The 20,959-nt window shown below is 38.1% G+C and overlaps 1 protein-coding gene across 1 annotated transcript in view; it reads right to left on the reverse strand.

Moving 5' to 3' along the window:
• The window catches only part of LOC306887711 (ras GTPase-activating-like protein IQGAP3), a 28,507-nt gene continuing 7,548 nt past the window's right edge, over positions 1 to 20,959 (reverse strand). The window contains exons 16-38 of the mRNA XM_079445682.1: positions 20,472 to 20,562; positions 19,652 to 19,819; positions 18,182 to 18,324; positions 17,222 to 17,392; positions 14,990 to 15,073; positions 14,840 to 14,911; positions 14,692 to 14,761; positions 13,544 to 13,752; positions 13,269 to 13,421; positions 12,411 to 12,574; positions 11,487 to 11,711; positions 9,471 to 9,611; positions 8,093 to 8,177; positions 7,346 to 7,578; positions 7,001 to 7,133; positions 5,423 to 5,525; positions 5,202 to 5,340; positions 5,039 to 5,126; positions 1,905 to 2,117; positions 1,652 to 1,812; positions 1,391 to 1,516; positions 685 to 793; positions 1 to 601 (exon numbers count right to left, since the gene is read on the reverse strand). Of these exons, the coding sequence (XP_079301808.1) occupies positions 488 to 601; positions 685 to 793; positions 1,391 to 1,516; positions 1,652 to 1,812; positions 1,905 to 2,117; positions 5,039 to 5,126; positions 5,202 to 5,340; positions 5,423 to 5,525; positions 7,001 to 7,133; positions 7,346 to 7,578; positions 8,093 to 8,177; positions 9,471 to 9,611; positions 11,487 to 11,711; positions 12,411 to 12,574; positions 13,269 to 13,421; positions 13,544 to 13,752; positions 14,692 to 14,761; positions 14,840 to 14,911; positions 14,990 to 15,073; positions 17,222 to 17,392; positions 18,182 to 18,324; positions 19,652 to 19,819; positions 20,472 to 20,562 (3,195 nt within the window). The 3' untranslated portion in view covers positions 1 to 487. The remainder of the gene's footprint in view (positions 602 to 684; positions 794 to 1,390; positions 1,517 to 1,651; positions 1,813 to 1,904; positions 2,118 to 5,038; positions 5,127 to 5,201; positions 5,341 to 5,422; positions 5,526 to 7,000; positions 7,134 to 7,345; positions 7,579 to 8,092; positions 8,178 to 9,470; positions 9,612 to 11,486; positions 11,712 to 12,410; positions 12,575 to 13,268; positions 13,422 to 13,543; positions 13,753 to 14,691; positions 14,762 to 14,839; positions 14,912 to 14,989; positions 15,074 to 17,221; positions 17,393 to 18,181; positions 18,325 to 19,651; positions 19,820 to 20,471; positions 20,563 to 20,959) is intronic.

Below are 20,959 nucleotides of genomic sequence, written 5' to 3' on the forward strand. Positions count from 1 at the left end.
CATGCAAAATGTTTTATTGTGAATAAAAACAGCTCATTAAAAGTGACTGGACACTCATAAATGACATAAAAACAGACGAAAGGAAGAGAAAAGAATACAAAGACATTTCCGAAAATAGAGACAGAAAATATTTACACACAATTATTAGTTTGAGACTCTTTCCACTAAAACAGTGTTAAAAGAGCCTTAATGAGCGCAGGTGAACTTCACCTGATAACCGCTGGATAACTAGTATTACTAGTGTCCTCTTAGCGTCTTCTGAGATTCACTCGAATAAAGTAAAGCTTCCTTTTAAAAGCAGATGATTAATAATTGAATATATATATATGGTGCATGATAGTGTTTTGAGTAATTCTGGATAATAAAATAAATGTGCTCCAGCAGCTTGATGCTCAAATGCAGAATGATTACAGTGGGAGAAAACAAGCGCTTTCTGTAATAATATAACAGTGTAACAGGAAGCTCAGTGGTCTGATGGACAATCAATTCACTTCTTGAAGAATTTCTTGTTGAGGAGGAAGATGAGCAGATTGACGTTGACTTTGGCTTTATCAAACATCTTCATCACGGCGACCTCCTCGTACTGCAGCTGCAGCAGATCCTGCACACAAACACTGATTATTCCTCACGTTTGATCACGGAGGAGGAACACAAACGTGGTTACAGCATCTGGAGTAAAATCACCTGATATTTGAGCGGGAATCTCTCCATGTCCACACCCATGAAACGAGCCTTCACCAGGAACGTGCCGTCCTCCTCACCACGAACTATGTCAAAGATCACGTTCTTGAACCTGCAGACAGATCGTGAACAAACACCATGAAAGAAGTCTCTTCTGCTCAGCAAGGCTGTTTATTTGATCAAAAACACAGAAATATTATTCTAATGTAAAACAGCTGTTTTCAGTGTGAATATCTGCTAAACTGTAATTTATTCCTGTGTATTTCCAGCATCATTACTCCAGTCTTCAGAGTCACGTGATCCTTCAGAAATCATAATAATATGCTGATTTGCTCCTAAACAAACATTTCTGATTATTATCAATGTTGAAAACAGTTATATTTTTGTGGAAACTGTTACATTTTATTTTTCAGGATTCACAGATGAATAGAAAGTTCAAAAGAACAGCATTTATTTGACATGGAAATCTTTTGTAACATTATCAATGTCTTTACTGTCACCTTTGACCGATTTAATGCATCTTTGATGAATATGAAAAGTATTAAATTCTTTTAAAAAGACTCACAAAGAGCAACTTTAAATCATTGAGAGATTCAGTCCATTCAACTCAAATCATTCAGGCTCAGAATCAGTGTATTTGAGCATTGTATCAACCAATCAGCATCGAGCATGGGATTTGTGTTGTAAAGTGTGTGTGTGTGTGTCGTACTGTGTGACGGGCAGGTCTTCAATCTCCAGCAGAACTCCTTTCTCATGTAGACGAGCAGCTGTGTACGTGAGAGTCGTCGACTTCTTCTTCCCTTTACTGTCAGACGCTTTCTTCCCATTGACTTTACTGACGGACACAGAGACAGAACAAACTCACACACCTTCACTTCATGTGTGTGTGTTGTACCTGTTGGTGAGGTTTTGCAGGTAGGTGTGTGTGTGTGTGTGTGTGTGTGAGCGTGAATGAGAGTGTGTGTTGTACCTGTTGGTGAGGTTCTGCAGGCAGGTGTGGATGTATTGGCTGTAATAATCCACCTGCTCTGAGTGGAAGCAGCTCTTGCACTGCAGGCCGTTCAGTGTTTCTTTGAGTTTGACCAGCTCCGCCTGACGCCTCTGACGATACACACGCTGATGACGGATGTCCTACACACACACACACACACACACACACACAGAGCAGACCGTCAGCGCATGCACACATACACATACACACACACACACCAGACTCTGTGTACCTTAGCGATGAGCTGCAGGATCTGTGTGTGTGTGTCGGGGGGGCTGAGGGTCCCGATGGTCTCGAGTCTCCTCAGGTTCCTCTGGATCTTCCTCTTCTTCTCCTCCAGCGTCAGGTTCCCGTCTGCGATCAGCGACTGGTTCCTCTTCATCTTCTCTGGGGTTCGTGCGTCTCTCTGAGCGCGCTGATGCATCATCCAGCCGTGCTGCACCTCCTGAACACACACACGGACAGACACACACACACACACGGACAGACACACACACACACACACGGACACACACACACACACGGACGGACACACACACACACACAAACGTTGGGTTTTCAAGTTTTATGGGGACTTTCCATAGATGTAGTGATTCTGATACGGTACAAACTGTATGTACTATCCTCTGAGGCTAACCCTTAAATAAATAAATAAATAATAAAATAAAAAATAATAAATTCCTCATGGGGGCCCAAAGTCCAAAATGTCAGGTTTAACTATCACATGTCAGCTCTGGACATAAGCACACATTACATTTATTTTATATGAAGTTCATTAAATGGTTTAAAATTAAAGATGTAAAAATCAGCCCTGAAAACTCTACGTTTGAAAAGGACCTGATTTTTTATAAAAAGCTGCAGGAAACTTTGGGCAGCAAAAAAGTACAGTAATATTTGGTGCATTTTTTGTGTTATTTAGCAGTGAAACCCATCAGTAATCAAGTTACGTGGTTAGCAATGATATTTTAGTATCACTGAGATACTATTATAGTTTAAAAAATAATAATTATTACTTTTGAATTAGTTTTCATTTTCATATTTTGTTTTTATAATTATTTTAGTTAAAACATTTGTAAATTATGCTGTTTATGACCATATTATAAGTTCTAACCCCTATATGTCTATGATTGTTATTCATTTTTATTTCAGCTTTACATTTAGCACGCATTTATGCAAAGCGACTTACAAATGAGGACAATAGAAGCAAAACCAACAAAAGAGCAATGATATGCAAGTGCTGTGACAAGTCTCAGTTAGCCTAACGCAGTACACTAGCAAGTTTTTTTTTTTTAAATAAATAAAAATTAAACAGATAGAATAGAAAATGCATAGGGAACACTAGTGTTAGAGAGTGATTTAAAAACAAAAATAAAGAGTCAAGAGAGTAAAGAAAAAAAAAAAGAGGGCTCTTTTTCCTTTTTAAAGAAAACAAGCAGTTAGAATAGAAATAGAATAAAGTGAAAGTGTCAAAGGGTCAAGTTTCTTTTTTTTTTTTAAATAAAAAAAGAAAACTAGACAAAATAGTAGGGATGCACGATATGAAATTTTTTAACCGATACCGATAACCGATAATTAAGTCCTTCTCATGGCCGATGCCGATAAGTAGAGCCCTGCACGGGAATAAAATTTAGAATAGAGAGTGCTAGAGTTGGTTATTTTAGTACTTCAATTTAAACTAAACAAAAAAGAGAAACGTTGCCTTGACAAGTAGGTGAAATAAAATAAGTTTAACTTTTTTGTATTTTATTGTCTTTCAGTTAACATTTATTTCATTACAAGTAACATTTACGTAATACAATCACTTGTAAGTTTTTGCATAATTACTGAAATTGATTGCTGTTGGTATGCATTAATTATTTAAATAAAAAAAAATACATATGAATAAAATGAATACATCATTTTCATCAAACCAGGTACTGTGCGCGCCCAAAAAAACAAAACAACGAATTGTCAGGTGCATAAACAGAAAAGCATCTACGGGATGAATCGTGCGTGCAGATACCTACATCCCCCAACTGGGACCCTCTCTGATGCACAGATTGTGTTGCTTGTTGTCATTATTTAAAATGTAAATCATTTACACATCCACTAACTGGCAAAATTTACAAAATTAAACAATTGATCAGATGTGAAACAACAATTATGTGTTCCTCATCTTACTCTACGTTGGTAAAACGAAACGTGCATTGCACACTAGAATTGTTGAACATATGAGTGCTATCAGGAGGCAAGATCACACTTCTCAGGTTTTTCATCATTTTGAGTCTGCAAAGCACTCTTTTCCTGATTTCAGATTCCTGGGCATTGAGAGGGTTCTGTTGAACTGGAGAGGTGCTAACCGTGAAAACTGTTGCACAGAGAGGCTTTTTGAGTTGAAGTCATTAACCCTGATTTAAATGAAGAGATGGATCTTGTAGAAAATAAAATATATTTTTGATAGACCTTTTTTGGCCTGACTGTATTTTTCCAGTGTGCGGACAACTTCAGCTATTTGGTTAAAAATAAACTAAGAATTTAACAGTCAGGTCCAGATCTTTACTATTTCAGCTGTTGACCAAAAGATATTCAGGTTACAGTTATATAATGACAATGGGCTTAAAGTGCACACTCTGAGCTTTAATTTGAGGATATTCTCATCAAAATTGGAGGAAAGGTTAAGGACCTACAGCTCTTTAATATGTACCTCCCCCTTTTTGAAGGGACAACAAGTAATTGGACAATTGACTCAAAAGCTGTTTCATGGACAGATGTGGGCTATTCTGTAAACTGGCTAGTCTTGAACAGGAGCGCTTCACAAAAAGTCAGCGAATACATGCCTCAGACATGATAAATATATCTATAGAAAGCTTTAAATTACTACTTAACGAAATAAAACAAAAACTCTTTCATTATAATCATAATCCATAAAGATTTTTCTCTCTAAAGGCGTGTCTAATGAGGAGACGGCGAGTCAGGATCTTCATCCTTGTGAAACGGACTCAGAAAACACTAGTTTATTAGTAAATAACTATTTCCCCCGGACACACTCATGGTAATTACTTTTGCTGGGGCTTTGTGGCAAGCTTTAGTCTATTGCGTGCCTTTGAACGCAGAACCCTTCAGCTGCGTTGACGGCACAGACTCGTGGTGTTTCCACCAGCGCGGCAAAATCTTCCATCACTAATTGATGGATGTCTAAAATATAAAAATAAGGAGGCCTAAAAAAAGCTGCGTTTGAAAGATGACGTGAACATTGGCTCGAAGCCCGGCCCTAGGGGCGTAAAAAACTCGGGCCCGAGCTGAAATGCAGGGCTCTATGGTGTAGAGGTGTGTGTGTGTGTGTGTGTGTGTGTGTGTGTGTGTGTGTGTGGGTGGAGTCATCTGTACCTGATCTCTGGAGGCGGAGACTCGCAGCACGTCACTGAGTGTGTCACCAGGCTGCGTTCTGATCACATCAATGATCAGCTGCTTAGTGCTGAAGAACAACCAGACAGGCAATCAACCCAAACTCTTCATCATCGCAGAACAGCAGCTGACAGACGCAGCTCACCTCAGCAGGATCCCCCGCGCGTCAGACTTATCATCAGAGCGCTTAAAGACATCAAACTTGCTAGTGAGGGTCAGAGAAACCTCCATCTTGGACAAAGTCTGCTCCGCGTTTGGATCTGAAGGGTTGAGCTGCCCTTCTCCTGCACACACACGGGCCGGGATGAAGTCTAAGAATACTGCTTAGGTACAGAACAGAGCAAATGAACGTGGAGTGTGACGAACCTACGAGATCCTGAACGGACGGCACCGAGCCCAGATCCTGCAGCAGCTGCTGAAGAGGATCCGACGGATCGGGACACAGACAATCCTGATGCTCCAGCAACAGCTGCTCAGAATGAAACATGCAACATAAACATTCATATGAAACATATGAGATTTATACAATAGAATATACAATTTATTAGCTGAATAAATAATCTTTCCATTGATGTATGGTTTGTTAGGAGAGGACAATATTTGAAAATCTGGAATCTGAGGGTGCAAAAAAATCTAAATATTGAGAAAATCTCCTTTAAAGTTGTTCAAATGAAGTTCTTAGCAATGCATATTACTAATCAGAAATTAAGTTTTGAGATATTTACAGTAAGAGATTTACTAAATATCTTCATGCAACATGATCTTAATATCCTAATGATTTTTGTCATAAAAGAGAAATGTATAATTTTGATCCATACAATGTTTTGTTGTCTATTGCTACAGATATACCTGTGCTACTCATGACTGCTTTTGTGCTGCAGGGACACACATGATTAACTACACACCTTTCACAGAAAATAAACAAGGTGATGTTACAAACCGATCACTGCATACTGAATAATACTGGTTCATGTCGTACTAGTTTAAGAAGTAAACGGACCGAGTGCAGTATGCAGTACACTATGAACAGGGAGTAATGTGTTAACTGCTATAAATGTACAAACATAATTTCTATGGCAGTGAATAAAGCATAAAGAAAAACATTTACTCAATTTGTGAATGTAATTTTGCAGTCTAATCTGAATGTGATGAGATATTAAGCGTAGTCAAATTCATGAACAAATGACTCATTTTAGCGGTGCACCAGAATCACGGCAACTGAAAATATTCAGCCAAAAATAAATTCAGTTTCAGACGTTTACCTTCATTTCAGAAGCGATTTGGTACATATACTGTATGCACTATATTATAAGTTCATTTTCAAATGATTACCAGTTTTCATTATTGAATTTATGTTTTAAGAAATCTTGCATAAAAATAAGTTATTACAACAACTTTAAATGTTTATATTTCAACAATGTATTGGACCAGAAGCAATTATAACTTTAAAAAGTTGTTAAAATACTGCAATTTAAATGTTTACATGCAACTCAATTTATTATTTGAGTGAATTATTTGAGAAATAAACTTGAAACTTTATTTAAAAAAACAACAAAAAATAAACTATGCAATATAAACTTTAATTTCTGTTTTGGTAAAAAACTAATTTTGGTGCATCGTTGCCATCGGTTTCAAAATAACAACAATGCAGTTTCTGACTGGTTGTTTTTGTATTTAAACAAATAAATAAAATAGTATAACATGTATTAATGAAGCTGTTTAACTGCAGTGTTCATGATTTTTTAAATGAAAAAACTTAATAAAATAAAGCATCACATTTTTAGTCAATGCTACTATTACTATGTAAAGTGTCAAAATGACAATTACTTTTTTGTACTATATATTTGTTTCCATAAAAATGTGTAAAGCATGATATATATATGATAATCGATCAGAACTGTAAGAGTATCGTGATCTAATTTGTGCAGACAGACAGGCACTGACTCGGTGTGTGTTGAGGAGTTCACTGATGGAGATGTAGATCACGGGTCTGTTGAGGATCAGCGTCTCTGAATACTCGTCGATGTTGAAGCGTTCCTCCGGCTCAGGCACGTCACACACAGTGCGCAGGAACTTCCTGTAGCAGGAGGGAACAGAGCGGTGAGACAGGAAGTGTGTGTTCTAAGCTGCTCCTCTGACATCAGTCCCTCACCTGAAGCGGCTGTGTGTGATGTGTGTGTGTGAGAGTGCATGAGTGTGTGATGTGTGTGTGAGTGAGTGTGTGAGAGTGCATGAGTGTGTGTGTGTGTGAGAGAGAGAGAGTGTGATGTGTGTGTGTGTGTCCCTCACCTGAAGCGGCTGTGAGTGTGTGTGATGTACTCGTTCAGAGCTCTCAGGTGCGCTGAGTCTCCGTGGAAGTGTTTGAGAGCGGCGCTGTGCTGCAGGATGCGGGCGATGGAGCCCAGTGTTCTCCTCTGACCCGGCAGCAGAGCAGAACCGGCCCCGAGCTCCACCACATCGAAGCCGTCCGGGGCCACGATCGCAGGGTTCATGTAGCGATAGTAGACCAGGTTACCCACGATCTTATCACACAATAAACAAATCAGGAGAGGTTATTTTGTACATTTGAAATATATAATAAAAATAAATATTTGTGTCCCTGGAGCACAAAAGCAGTCATGAGTAGCACAGGTATATTTGTAGCAATAGACAACAATACATTGTATGGATCAAAATTATACATTTCTCTTTTATGACAAAAATCATTAGGATATTAAGATCATGTTCCATGAAGATATTAAGTAAATTTCCTACCATAAATATATCAAAACTTAATTTCTGATTAGTAATATGCATTGCTAAGAACTTCATTTGAACAACTTTAAAGGAGATTTTCTCAATATTTAGATATTTTTTGCTCCCTCAGATTCCAGATTTTTAAAAATGGACCCTTATGACTGGTTTTGTGGTCCATGGTCGCATATATAAATAATTTCTACAAATAATTTAAAAGTATTCAAATATATATAATTTATTATTTTTATTTATTTTAAATATGAACAATTTATCTTTTTTTTTTACGTTTGATAGGCGTACCTTGTACAGCTCCTCTTCGCCGGCCTGAGGAAACTTCTCCTGCAGGGCGTCTCTCAGAACCTTAGCAGTGTAACGCAAACCGTACCTGATTGAGACACACAGGCATATTACATAACACCACATAACGAGTGCGAGAGAACACATTTAACCATTCTGACACAAGCTGAACACATGCAATACAGATTTAAGATCAGTCCAGCGAACACTGAATTCGAGAAAAACAGTATCATCAGTTTGTCATTTAATATCCAGACATTTGATTTTTGCAGCCCAAAATGACTGAATTTCCTGCAGACTCCCTTAAAAAATGAGATAATATTTGGGGTTTTTAAATGTATTGACATTTTTTTTTCTCCCATCAATAATTATTATTCGTTATGTACTTTGTTTTAGTGACAGTAAAAGTACAATAAATTCTTGCAAACTGAACAAAATAAATTTCACCAATTATAACAAAATAATGTTACAAATGTATTATTATATTATATTATTAGTTTATTGTGGGCGGAGCCTATCTGATGGCAGAAAATGAGAGTTTTCAAAGTGGCGGTCTATGGAAACCATGGAATAAAAGAATAAAAAAGGTAAATTTGAGTTTATATTTCAAAATTTTGACTTTATTCTCGCAATTCTGATAAGAAAAATCAACTCGCCATTCTCTCTTTTGAGTTTATATCCCTCGCTTCTGGCTTATTTTCCCCCTCAGAATGGACAAAGTCGCTATTGTGGAGTTAAATCGAGTTATAAAGTCCAAAATGCGAGATATAAAGTAGCATTTGCAAGAAAAATAAAAGAATTGTGAGACAAAATAGGTAATGTTAAATGTAAAATATTAGGCTATAGGTTTAAATAGTATTTCATGCTGTAGGGCAAATATATGTTCCCTATGAACTGCATGTGTGAATATTACGTGGACCTATTGTTTAAAATCTAATTTAAGCTTTAAAAGCAGAGTAATCATAGCAGGGTTCATTCATTAGTCTGTCCGTTTAATCGTCTGCGTTTAGCTTCAAATGGTGTTTTTGACGACAGTATTCTATAAAAATGATTTGCAGTCCAATTCTGACATCCAAAGGCAGAACAATACATTTTATCTCATATTATTTCTCCTGTTTCACTCCACTTGTTACCGTGTGTTTCTGCTATCACAATGCAGCTGCGAGTGACGTCTACACGAAATAGGTCTATTGCATAGAGCACAACAGAAATAAAGTTGACTTTACCCTGAAGACTGGAATAAATTATATTTTACATTGTAAAATATGACTGTATTTTTGTCCAATAAGTGTACCTTTGGTGAGCAGAAGAGACTTTTTCAAAAGCATCGTATATTTGAGACTCTGGCAGTAATGTGTATATGTGCACACGTGATACATACGGTAGTTTGTGTGTGTTGCTGATGATGGCGTGTAAGACGCGCTCCGTCAGGTTCTTCAGGTTTGTGATGGAGATGCTCAGCCTCTGCTGGACCTCAGAATGACTCAAAGCCTCCTCGACGCTCACCTCATACGGCAAACAACTGAACACACACACACACACACACACACACACACATTACGCCGCTTCATCCTCACGCTCATTCATCTGAACTCAAATTGAGTGAAATCTCACATAACTGTGTGTTTCCAGTCAAACCAAAATTTATTCAGACACCTTCAACATTTCTCACATTATCACAGTTTATTCACTTTAGTTTAGAAAATGTATTAAAACTTGACAAGAACTCAGAGCTAAACTGTGTCAGAATAAATTGATCTTGATGATGTCAGATAACTTTGATAGAAAGGTATGTAATAATGAATTGGGTTGAATAGCTGTCAGATGTTAAATTTAAGAACACAATAGATAATACCACTTTAGCTCAAACCAATTAGCCAAGCAATGCTTCATTTTGTTCAGTCTGTGGTGGAAAAACATCACATTAGCAATTAAAGAAAAACATGATCAGGTCAAAGTGTTTAAATACTTTTTGGTCCCAAATGTATGACTGTATGAAGAATATTTGGGTGTAATGTGTCACAGTTTACTGTAGTTTGCTATCCTCACTTACATAAATGAACTATAGTGTCCTGCACCCACTAGTAAACACATATCTAAAGTCATATCTGGTGTCTGAATCATTTTTGGCTTGACATTGGCCACGCACAAGTTGCAAGTTTAAGGAGTGACAACTGCATTTAAAAACTCAAGTACATACGGAGGGAGGGGTTCTAGCAGACCAATCACAGCGCTTGCGGTCCGCGTAGAATTGAAGTGCTGTTAGATGTTTGGAGAGGTGCACGTCAGGTACGGCGCAGGCCTGTGAGTCTCTGCGTAGGTTCGACGCAGATTGGGTTTTAGGCTCAGGGCAACACTGACACGGCTCGTGAGCACAACTATCCCCGTGTCAAAATGTGCTAAGATTAAGACTTGCATCTCACATACAGATGAAGACACATTTCTGACGTGTGTTTAAATACGTCATTAACAACTACACTGTAAAAAAATAAATAAAAATTGAGCAAACTTCAAAATTTAAGGCAACCAGCTTCAGCAGATTTTTGACTTCTCAATGTATTTTTTAGATGTTTGAGTTCTCAACTTTTTGTTGTATAAACTTAAACAACAAGTTGAGAAAACTCAATCTGTTGAAGCTGGTTGCCTTTAAGTTCTCTCAACATTTGATTTTTTACAGCACTGTAAAAAAAAAAAAAAAAAAAAGGAAAAAAAAAGAAGAAAAAGTTGAGCAAACGTAGTTTTGTTGAGTGTGGTCCTAGAGTGAGTAAACATGTTGATGGTCACAATAGTGACCGGTGAACTTAGGTATACAATATCAAGCCAATGGCTGTTTTTAGTGCATTAAAATGTTGCAATGACAAAATATTGCACTAAATTCAAATGTTACAAAAATTTTACAATATTGATGTTGTAATACTGGTAGCACTAATATAAAAATTTGATGTTATATTTTACAAAAAAGTTACAATTTTGAAATGCGCTGATGTTTTTTTTTTTGTCTTTTATCTCCTATCAATGTTGATAAGAGTATTTTTATGTATAATAGTAACTCTAGAATGTGATCAAACAGTTTAAAATAGCTGGGCTAAGATGTATAATAATTATTTTTATGACTGCAGAAATGTGTTAATTCCGTACTCGCCTTATCCCACCGACTGACCATAAAACACCATTTTTCACACTTTTCCAAAATAAAAAAAATTTAATTGATTATTTCAAAGGGTTACTAATGACACATCATTTGGATATTTTCATGTCTGGGAGAAATTTGGGATTAAACAGGTTAATGCGGTTGTCACTCCCGTACTTTAGTGAATTGTGTGTACAGAATGCGATTAAGGAGTAAAAGGTGAACTGACAACTGAATTTAGCTGCAGGGAGTATATGGCAAACGCACCTCTTCTGTCCCGTCTGGCTCTCGGTCTGGTTGACCCAGCTCTTGTAGATCTCCACAGGGTCGGTGCGGATGTTGAGGCTCCGGTCCTGAAGCACGTCTCCGATGACGGGTCCCAGGACGTCCTTCAGTGCGTTCTGACCACGAGCGTGGCGATAGAAGCTCACTAGCATCTTGATGACGGTGGGACTTCCTGTGACCACTTCCTGCGGCCGGTCCACCTTTACTCTGCAGTCATTCACAAACAAACATGTTTGAATGACAATAAATAAATCAGGAGCTTTGAGTTGACTTTTCAACTCTAACTTCAACGCAGATCAATTTACGAAGAACCAGGTTAAAGAAGTCATTGAGAATATATTTATCGTATCTGACATGCACAGTTAAACCAAAAATGATTCAGACACCAGATATGACTTTAGATATGTGTTTACTAGTGGGTGCTGGACACTATAGTTCATTTATGTAAGTGATGATAGCAAACTACAGTAAACTGTGACATATTACACCCAAAAACTCTTCATACAGTGAACTACCAGTAAAATTTGGGATCAAAAATATCTGAATATGCTTTGTGCTAATGTGATGTTTTTCCACCACAGACTGAACTAAATGAGGCATTGCTTGGTGATTGGTTGAGCTGAATTGCTATTATCTAATCGTGTTCTTAAATTTAAAAGCTGACATCTGTTCAACCCAATTCATTACATTCCTTTCTATCAAAGTTATCTGACATTACCAAGATCAATTTATTCTGACACAGTTTAACTCTGAGCTCTTCTCATATTTTAGTACCATTTTCTAAACTAAAGCGAATAAACCATGATATAATGTGAGAAATGTTGAAGGTGTCTGAGTACGTTTTGGTTTGACTGTATATGAATGAGTTGCGATGCAATATGGCATGAGCGGAGTGTGTTTCTGTACTGGATCTCGTGGCGCAGCGCGGCGGTGAAGAGCTGCAGCAGCAGGAAAGCCTCTCTGAAGTCTGAGCCGTAGTTGAAGAGCGTGAAGATCACCGTCTCCATGAATCTGGTGCTTTTATTCTGAGGCATCAGGAAGATCAGCTGAGCCAGGTACAGCGGCTGCGTCTACAGACAGACAGAGACACACACACACTTAAGATGATTCTCAACATCATGGAGCCTTTTTAAAAGCAGGATCTAAACCCGGAGCGTTCACATGTTCAAGGCTCTATAATGTCTGATTTTATAGCAAGTGTTTTTAACTGATTTTTAAGCAAGTGAGTGAGTGTGTATGTGTGTGAGAGTGAGTTTGTGTGTGTGTGTGAGAGAGTGAGTGTGTGTGTGTGTGAGAGTGAGTGTGTGTGAGAGAGTGTGCGTGTATGTGTGAGTGTGTGTGCGTGAGTGTGTGTGAGAGTGAGTTTGTGTGTGTGTGTGAGAGTGAGTGTGTGTGAGAGAGTGTGCGTGCATGAGTGAGTGTGTGTGTGTGTGTGTGAGTGAGTGTGTGTGAGAGAGTGTGCGTGTATGAGTGAGTGTGTGCGTGTATGAGTGAGTGTGTGTGTGTGTGAGTGTGTGTGTGTGTGTGAGTGAGTGTGTGTGAGAGAGTGTGCGTGTATGAGTGAGTGTGCGTGTGTGTGAGAGAGTGTGCGTGTATGAGTGAGTGTGTGCGTGTATGAGTGAGTGTGTGTGTGTGTGAGTGTGTGTGTGTGTGAGTGAGTGTGTGTGTGAGAGTGAGTGTGTGTGAGAGAGTGTGCGTGCGTGAGTGTGTGTGTGTGAGAGTGAGTGAGGGTGTGTGAGAGAGTGAGTGTGTGTGTGTGTGTACCTGCAGCAGGTAGAAGAGGTGCTGATAGGCCTCCAGTTTGTCTCTCTTCTCTTTACTGAGAGCTTTCAGGCCTTTGTGTTTGTCCAGAGCCATCATGTCACTCAACTGCTCCTTATTCTTCTTAGTGAGCTTCTTACAGTGAGACACCACCTCCTACAGACAGACGGTCAGACAGAAAGACGGTCAGACAGAGAGAGGCTCAGAGAGCAGACAGACGGTCAGAGAGCAGACAGACAGACACACAGAGCAGTGGGTTCCCCGCTGTCTCTCCTGACCTGCAGCGTGACTCTGTTGCGGACCAGCAGGCCGATCTTCAGGTCCATCAGGTCCAGGTCAGCCTCCAGCTGTCTGTTGGCGCGGATGGATCTGACCACATCCTCTCTGAGACGCTGCAGCTCTCCCTCCTGACGGATGTCACTGTCTCCAAACTCCAGCAGGTGAGCGAACTTGCGCACGACAGAGAGTGGCGGAGCGCTGGAGTGAACTGAACCACATCCACACACATTCAACACTGACCGGTTCATTCCCACATAAACACATCTGCAGTCAATCAGCTTGAGTCTTTCGACATGTGCTATATATTCTTGATGACATGTATCATGAATACTTTGATGATTTGCTCATTAAGTTACCCAAGCATGTCATTTAACTAGTTTCATGATCCTTTGTCTCGTGAATCGTCTGTCTGAGCCAGTGATGGCAAATCAGTATATTATTATGATTTCTGAAGATCATGTGACACTGAAGACTGGAGTTATGATGCTGCAAATACAGCTGCGCATCACAGAAATACATTACAGTTGAACAGATATTCACATAGAAAACAGTTATTTTAAATTGTAATAATATTTAGCAATTTTTACAGTATTTTTGAATTCCAATGTGGATTTTTTTTTTTTTAAATAAAACATTTAGATAAACATTTATTCTGTCTCTTTTAGCAAAGTATTTAATTGCTGCAGAATACCATATAAAAAAAATCAACAGGCTACATAAAAACTGGACTTGATTAAGAGATGAGATAGAGCTCCATGTTTAAAATAGTTTTTTTTTTAATAAATGGAGGTTGCAGTTCTCACAATTCTGAAGAAAAAATATTAGACAACTAAACAAAATCTCACGGAATTTATGAATGGAATGATTCGATGACTCACTTAAGATTTACTCGTTTCATTACTGAATGAATCAAATGTTTTTGACTGAATCTCTTGAATTAATGATTCAAAGACAAATACATTTTTAACAGCACCTTTTCGCCACCTTAATAAATAAATATGTGCACACACAGGAATTGATAGGTGGAAATGAAATTTAAATTTTACGACAAGTATCGGATTCTGGAATTAGATTAGAACTCTAGAAAAGACTCAGAAAAACAAATCTCAAATATTGAGAGACTTTAGGTGTGTTTGCATTGACTGACCCAGTAAGTGATACTCCTCTCGGGTCCTGCTGGCTCTGAAGAACGCCTGGATCCGGATTATAGCTCCAACCTGATAAATCAAACACAAACACGTGAACACGTATGCCAGACGCAGACATGCTGGTGACGAAGTAGGCGTGATCCTCACGTGTCTCCTGAAGTAAGCGAGGCGGGAGAGGTATCTCCTGCGGGCGAGCCACATCTTCACCATGGCCTGGATCTGAGCGGGAGAATCACACGTCAGTCTAAACACACACACATACGTGTTCCTCGTGCGTCAGATTGCACTGTGTTTTACCTTAACGACGGCTCTCCAGTTCTGATAGAGATACTGCAGTCTGTGGTGATACTCTCTCTGCTGAATGAACCTCCTCCAGTGAGACTGAACACACAAACACAGCACTGTAACACTCACAGCATTGTATCGCAAGTCTGAGCTGCATTACCGTTTATATTGTTACAAAATGTAACTACATTATCATCCAGCTCTTTGGATACATAAGTATGTGCAACATTTTACTTTTTTTTTTTTAAGACCAAGTAAATAAACTAAGGAATAGATTGAATGGAACACAATATGTCAATGTGCTCTCTAAATGTAAATGTCTTGTATTTGCAACACTTCAGTACAACGTCCAAACAGATTATAGATCCTATTACTTTTTTCAAATCATTTTACCAAAAAAAAAAAAAAAAAAAAAAAAAAAAAAAAAAAAAGCTTATGGCTTAAATATCTCTGCTCCCAAACATTAGAAATAACTTTTAATGTAGTAAGAAACTGCTGCTCTTCCTCCGTATTTTTGTCTTGTTTTCCAGTGCAAATGTCTAAAGATTCTTAAATCACATTTACTTTAGATGCAAAATGACATAAGATCGTTCTTCTGGATTGAGTCGGTCTCAGTTTGTTCCGTTTCTTCAGACTGGATGATGATCAGATCAGATCTCTGTGTGGAGCACTAAAATCTCACTGGATTAGTACAATTAATGACCAAATGAATGTTTGGAAATGTAAACTGATATTTCCTACAGACACACTACAGCAGAAGATAGAAATAACTGACTTAAAACCATTTTTAGCTGCTGATATACTAGTGTTCTAATCATTTAAAAATGATCACAGCTCTAATCTTTTAAATGAGACTATAAAACAAATATATTAAGATATTATATAAACATTAACATGGCTGCCCTGAAACAATGTGTATTGTGAAATAAATCTGACCTGACTACATTATAATTAATTTAATTCTAAACAACTAAAACTTAACTTCTATATTTGCACACAGTCAGATGTTCATGTACATTCATATGATTTATTATTTGATTATTTTTATCATTATATTAAGGTTTTTTTTGTTTATTAATTTATTATGTTTCTAAATTTCTTATTAATTTTTCCTTGCTTATGAATTTTCATTGTTCAATCTCATGTTTGTGGGGTTTCATGAACTGTTGTGTCTGTATGAATAAGACATAGATGAGAGGGAATGTTTATGGAAACCCAAGGTTTATGGGATGTTGCTGTGCTTTTATTGACTTCTTGACTGACAGAAGACTGTTAAAGTGCCCCATTATGGGTTATGAAAGGTTCATATTTTGGTTTTGGGAGTCCCCAACAACAGGTTGACATGCATGCAAGGTCAAAAAACACTTTTATTGTCTTGTTGCTCCTCTATGCCCTGCCTTTCTGAAACGCGTCGATTTTTACAAAGCTCATTGTCCTGAGAAGCGACGTGTGCTTCGATTAGTGCGTTGTGATTGGCCGAATACCTCAAGCGTGAGACTGAAATGTTACACCCCTCACCGTAGTGTGATGGCCTTTCCCGGTGAGACTAGACTAAAACAATAAAAACCATTATAAACGAGGAATTTGTTGCATCCAGTGGGTACATAATTACTGATTATAATGACTCATACGGTCTTTTTAAGCTAGCGCCGCATAAACATTACCATGTCTGTATTTGTGATCGGAGAAACGGCAAACAACAAGCGCTACTCTACTCTGCTCAAAACTCGTGTTTGAATCATCAGCCGCAGAAACGTTCTTACAGGCTGTGAGCCAGAAGCGCCAGACTGTCCTTGTGACGTTGCAATTGCCCCACTTTATAGAAACAGTCTTTGTGTAAGCCAGCATTGTAGGCTACTCTCCTCTTTCTAGTGTAAACATTTGGGTGGTGTTATGCAAATCTCCCCACATCATGATGCAGACGTGCGGGGGTGTGTTTGAATGAGCCGTTTTAGGAGGACGTGGTCGAGTCTTAACTATGATAAAGAATATCTCTTTGGTTTTGCGACTTTAGTCTTTGCAACTTCAGGGATCTTATCTATACACAAACAGCTTGTAACACTCCAAAGAGAGAGGTAAACTTGAAATCACATCATATTTTTGGATAACAGACAAGACTTGCTGTTAACAGGGTTTGGGTATCAACAGGGTTCTATTACTGGACAAATTTATATTTTCTGACGGGATCTGGCTTCTGGGGCTCCATCCTAATTATTATCTGGCCCGATCTAACATGAGTCTCACCTGGATGGTGATGACGGCGGGCAGCTGAGTGTTTAGGAAGTGCAGACGCTCGGCGAGCTTCTGTCGCAGCAGGAATCCTCGCATGCGCGCCTGCAGCATCAGCACCAGCGGCTCACAGGTCTTCCACTGCGCATCTCTGCTGTGAGCCGCAGTCATGCTACTGCACACAGCCTGCAGGGGGCAGCACAGAACACACAGTTACCTCTGGATGACAGATTCAGCATGAGTTACTGGGTTGTGACCAGTGTAAGACCATTTCTCTCTCTGACCAATACAGAAAAATTAATGCATGCATTTATAACGAGCAGGCTTGACTATTGTAATGCCCTCCTTTCAGGTCTACCAAAAATACAATTAATCAACTACAACTAATACAAAATACTGCTGCTAGAATACTGACTAAGACTAAAAAGAGAGATCACAGTACACCTGTGAGCTTTGGCATTAGTTTATAAGGCATTGCATGGACTTGCTCCAGATGAACTCAGAGGGACTCTAAGGTCTTCAAATTCTTTTCTTTTAACTGTACCTCATAGCAGAACTAAAACATTTGGCGATACTGCTTTTATATAAGATGTGCAGAAAGCATTAATAGTTTTAAGTATAAATTAAAAACTTACTTTTTCAGTCTGGCCTTCCTGTAATGTCCTATAAAATCTTAGTATATTGTATAGTTTGTGTGTTTTGTTTTTTTCCTTTAATTAAATGTTCTTGCTTTATATTTTACATTTTAATTATATATAGTTTAAATTTTGCTCTTGTATTTTAATGGGTTATTTCTATTTTGCATTTGGTGCATTTTGAACTGCATTAACTTGTTTGGAAAAGTGCTATATAAATAAATGCTTGCTTTCTAGTGGCTAGAAGGGATACAGCTGAAATGTGGCAAAAATGACGCTGTTTTGATGTGTATCCCCTCTAGCCTTAACCGCTTTGCTGGTTCAGGTGTTTGTGTCTCACCTGTATCTCCTCGCGTGTCAGGAAGGTGCTGTTCTGGACAAAGCCTTGAGGTCTTTCCCAGGTGCCCTCCAGCTTCTGCAGATGAAAGAAATAAGAGCTGCTGTCTGGCAGCTTCGTCCTCATCCACGGGCTTCTGTTATCACCTGCTCAACACACAAACACACACTTAAACACCACTGGGATCATACAGGAGGAGTTTCAGGATGAATCACAGGTATAATCAGCACTGCAGTAGGGCTGCAGCGATTCGTCGACGTCATCGATTATGAAAATACGTCGATTAGCATGGAGTGCGTCGACGAGTCGCACCTTTATCCACGCCCATTATCCCTACTTAAGACTGTTTTTCTGCCATGCTTAACACAAAACAAGACTCTAGAGCAGAAGGTAAAGGCTAGTATGGCAACATCACTTCATAGAGTTGCGTTCATAGAGCATATTATTATACGACAGTCAGAACTGCATTTATATAGCCCAACTGACGCCTTTACACTGTCAGGATTCACACATTCTTTTTTAATTATGTAATGCTATTATTTCTTTTTTTCTCTCTTTTCTTGTTATTTTTCTTTAGTTTTTATTTTCTTTCTTTTTTGTTGTTATTATTTTTGTAACGTATTAATTATGAGAAAACATTTGAATAAAATAGTAAGATTAATAGCAGAAGTAAATGTTATTATTTATTGATTAGTTTAACTAAAGAATTCATCTACTGATAAGAAAATTATAAATAGATTAATTGAAAAATAATCGATAGATTAGTCGAAAATAAAAATAATCGTTAGCTGCAGCCCTACAGCGCAGACTTCTGAATTTAAAACAAGGATCATATTTGTGACCCTGGACCAGAAAACCAGCCATAAGGGTCATTTGTTTGCTATAAATAAGCTTTCCATTGATGTATGGTTTGTTAGGATCGGACAATATTTGAAAATCTGGAATCTGAGGGAGCAAAATAATCTAAATATTGAGAAAATCTCCTTTAAAGTTGTTCAAATGAAGTTCTTAGCAATGCATATTACTAATCAAAAATTAAGTTTTGATATATTTACGGTAGGAAATTTACAAAATATCTTCATGGAACATGATATTTACTTGATATCCTAATGATTTTTGTCATAAAAGAAAAATGTATAATTTTGATCCATACAATGTATTGTTGGCTATTGCTACAAATATACCCCAGCGACTTAAGACTGCTTTTGTGCTCCAGGGACACATTTCTGTGCGGAGTTTGTGTTGAAGTCAACAACATGTCCTCAAGTAACTGCATCCACTATCAAATGTTAAAACTCAAGGACTGTGCAAGCATAGAATGAATAGCATTAAAGTTAAATCCCAGCCACCGAACCCTACAGTCATGATCGACAGGGACCATAAGAACTCTGGAAGTTACACTGAATGCAGCAGCTTGTCAGGTCCAGTTGTGTAACGGAGCTCTAGTTGTGTGAGTGTTTGTGATGGACTGACCCTCCAGTGTTTTGGCGCGGAGCAGGGCGGTCAGCTCCGTCTGATACCCATCAGCACATTCAGAAACCACGCTCCGCAGCGCCACCTCTGGCAGACGCAGAACACGCAACGTCTGAGACGCTCGGCCCTCTTTAACAGCCTGATTGACCGCGGCCAGACCCAGACACACTGTACAGAACACACACACAGACGCACCACAGGTGAAAAAAAAACTAAACCTCACCACTCTTTTCTAAAAATGCATCTCTAAATATGCAAGACTATATCTAATGAAATGCACATTGCACTAATGAATTGGCATACACTTCCAACAAATAAGTCTGAACATCGGAAGTCAGGTTCATAGTTCTAGTTTGATTTTGCTGTCATATTAAAGGATTTCTCTTTTCATCACTCCATGAATCAGAAAATACTGTCAACAGACAGAAAACAAACATGTTTTTAAGAGTAAAATGTATAAATAAATTGTATAAATGTTGTGCAAATAATGAAATATGATCAAATCTTCAGAATACAGAGAGGAATAAAACTGTAAAGTTTGGTGTGTGTTTGTGTAAGAGAACAAACTCTAAAGATATGGATTGGAATTAATGTAGTGCAATAAAATTAACCCTTAAATGTGTATTTTGGAGGTTTCTGTCCACTAGTTTGAGAGAAGACAAAAAACAAAAAATAAAAACCCTCAAATTTGACCAGTGCATGAAAAAAAAAAAAAAAAAAAAAAAAGGTTTTGCCTGTAGTGTCTTGCCATAAAATATAATTTTTAAATTAGTTATGTGTGTGTCAAGCGTGTTATGTGCGGTAGTGTGCGTTCACTCACTCTTCAGCGCTTTCTGAGTGTCCTGATTGGCCAGTCTCACACCTTCCTGAATGTCAGCCAACCAGAGCTCAGCTCCAGCGTCACGGCTCAACTACACAAGAAAACATCGTCATTCACTCGTTCAGACTGGAAACAGAGCGAGATCTCGAAAAACACACCTAGACTGCAAACTATTATTCAAGATTCAGCTGCAATCACACTGAATACATTTAAAGGTGCATGGATTTAGTTTTTGTCAAAAACCAACAAAAGTCAAAGGAAATAAATAGAAACTCAGAGTTCAAAACGATCTCCTTATCTTACCACAATTCACAAGAGTAGGCTAATAATAAATCATTCATAATTTGAGCTGTTGAGCCAGATTTAGCAGGAAACCTCAGTTTTACATCATCTCAGTACAAAGAAAGATGAAGACCACAATTCCAGGGTTATTTTAATATCATTGAGATAATACATTTTGAATTCGTTTTTATTTTAATTAATTTTTT

The sequence above is a fragment of the Barbus barbus genome (assembly GCF_936440315.1).
Source record: "Barbus barbus genome assembly, chromosome: 21".
Classification (NCBI taxonomy): Eukaryota; Metazoa; Chordata; class Actinopteri; order Cypriniformes; family Cyprinidae; genus Barbus; species Barbus barbus.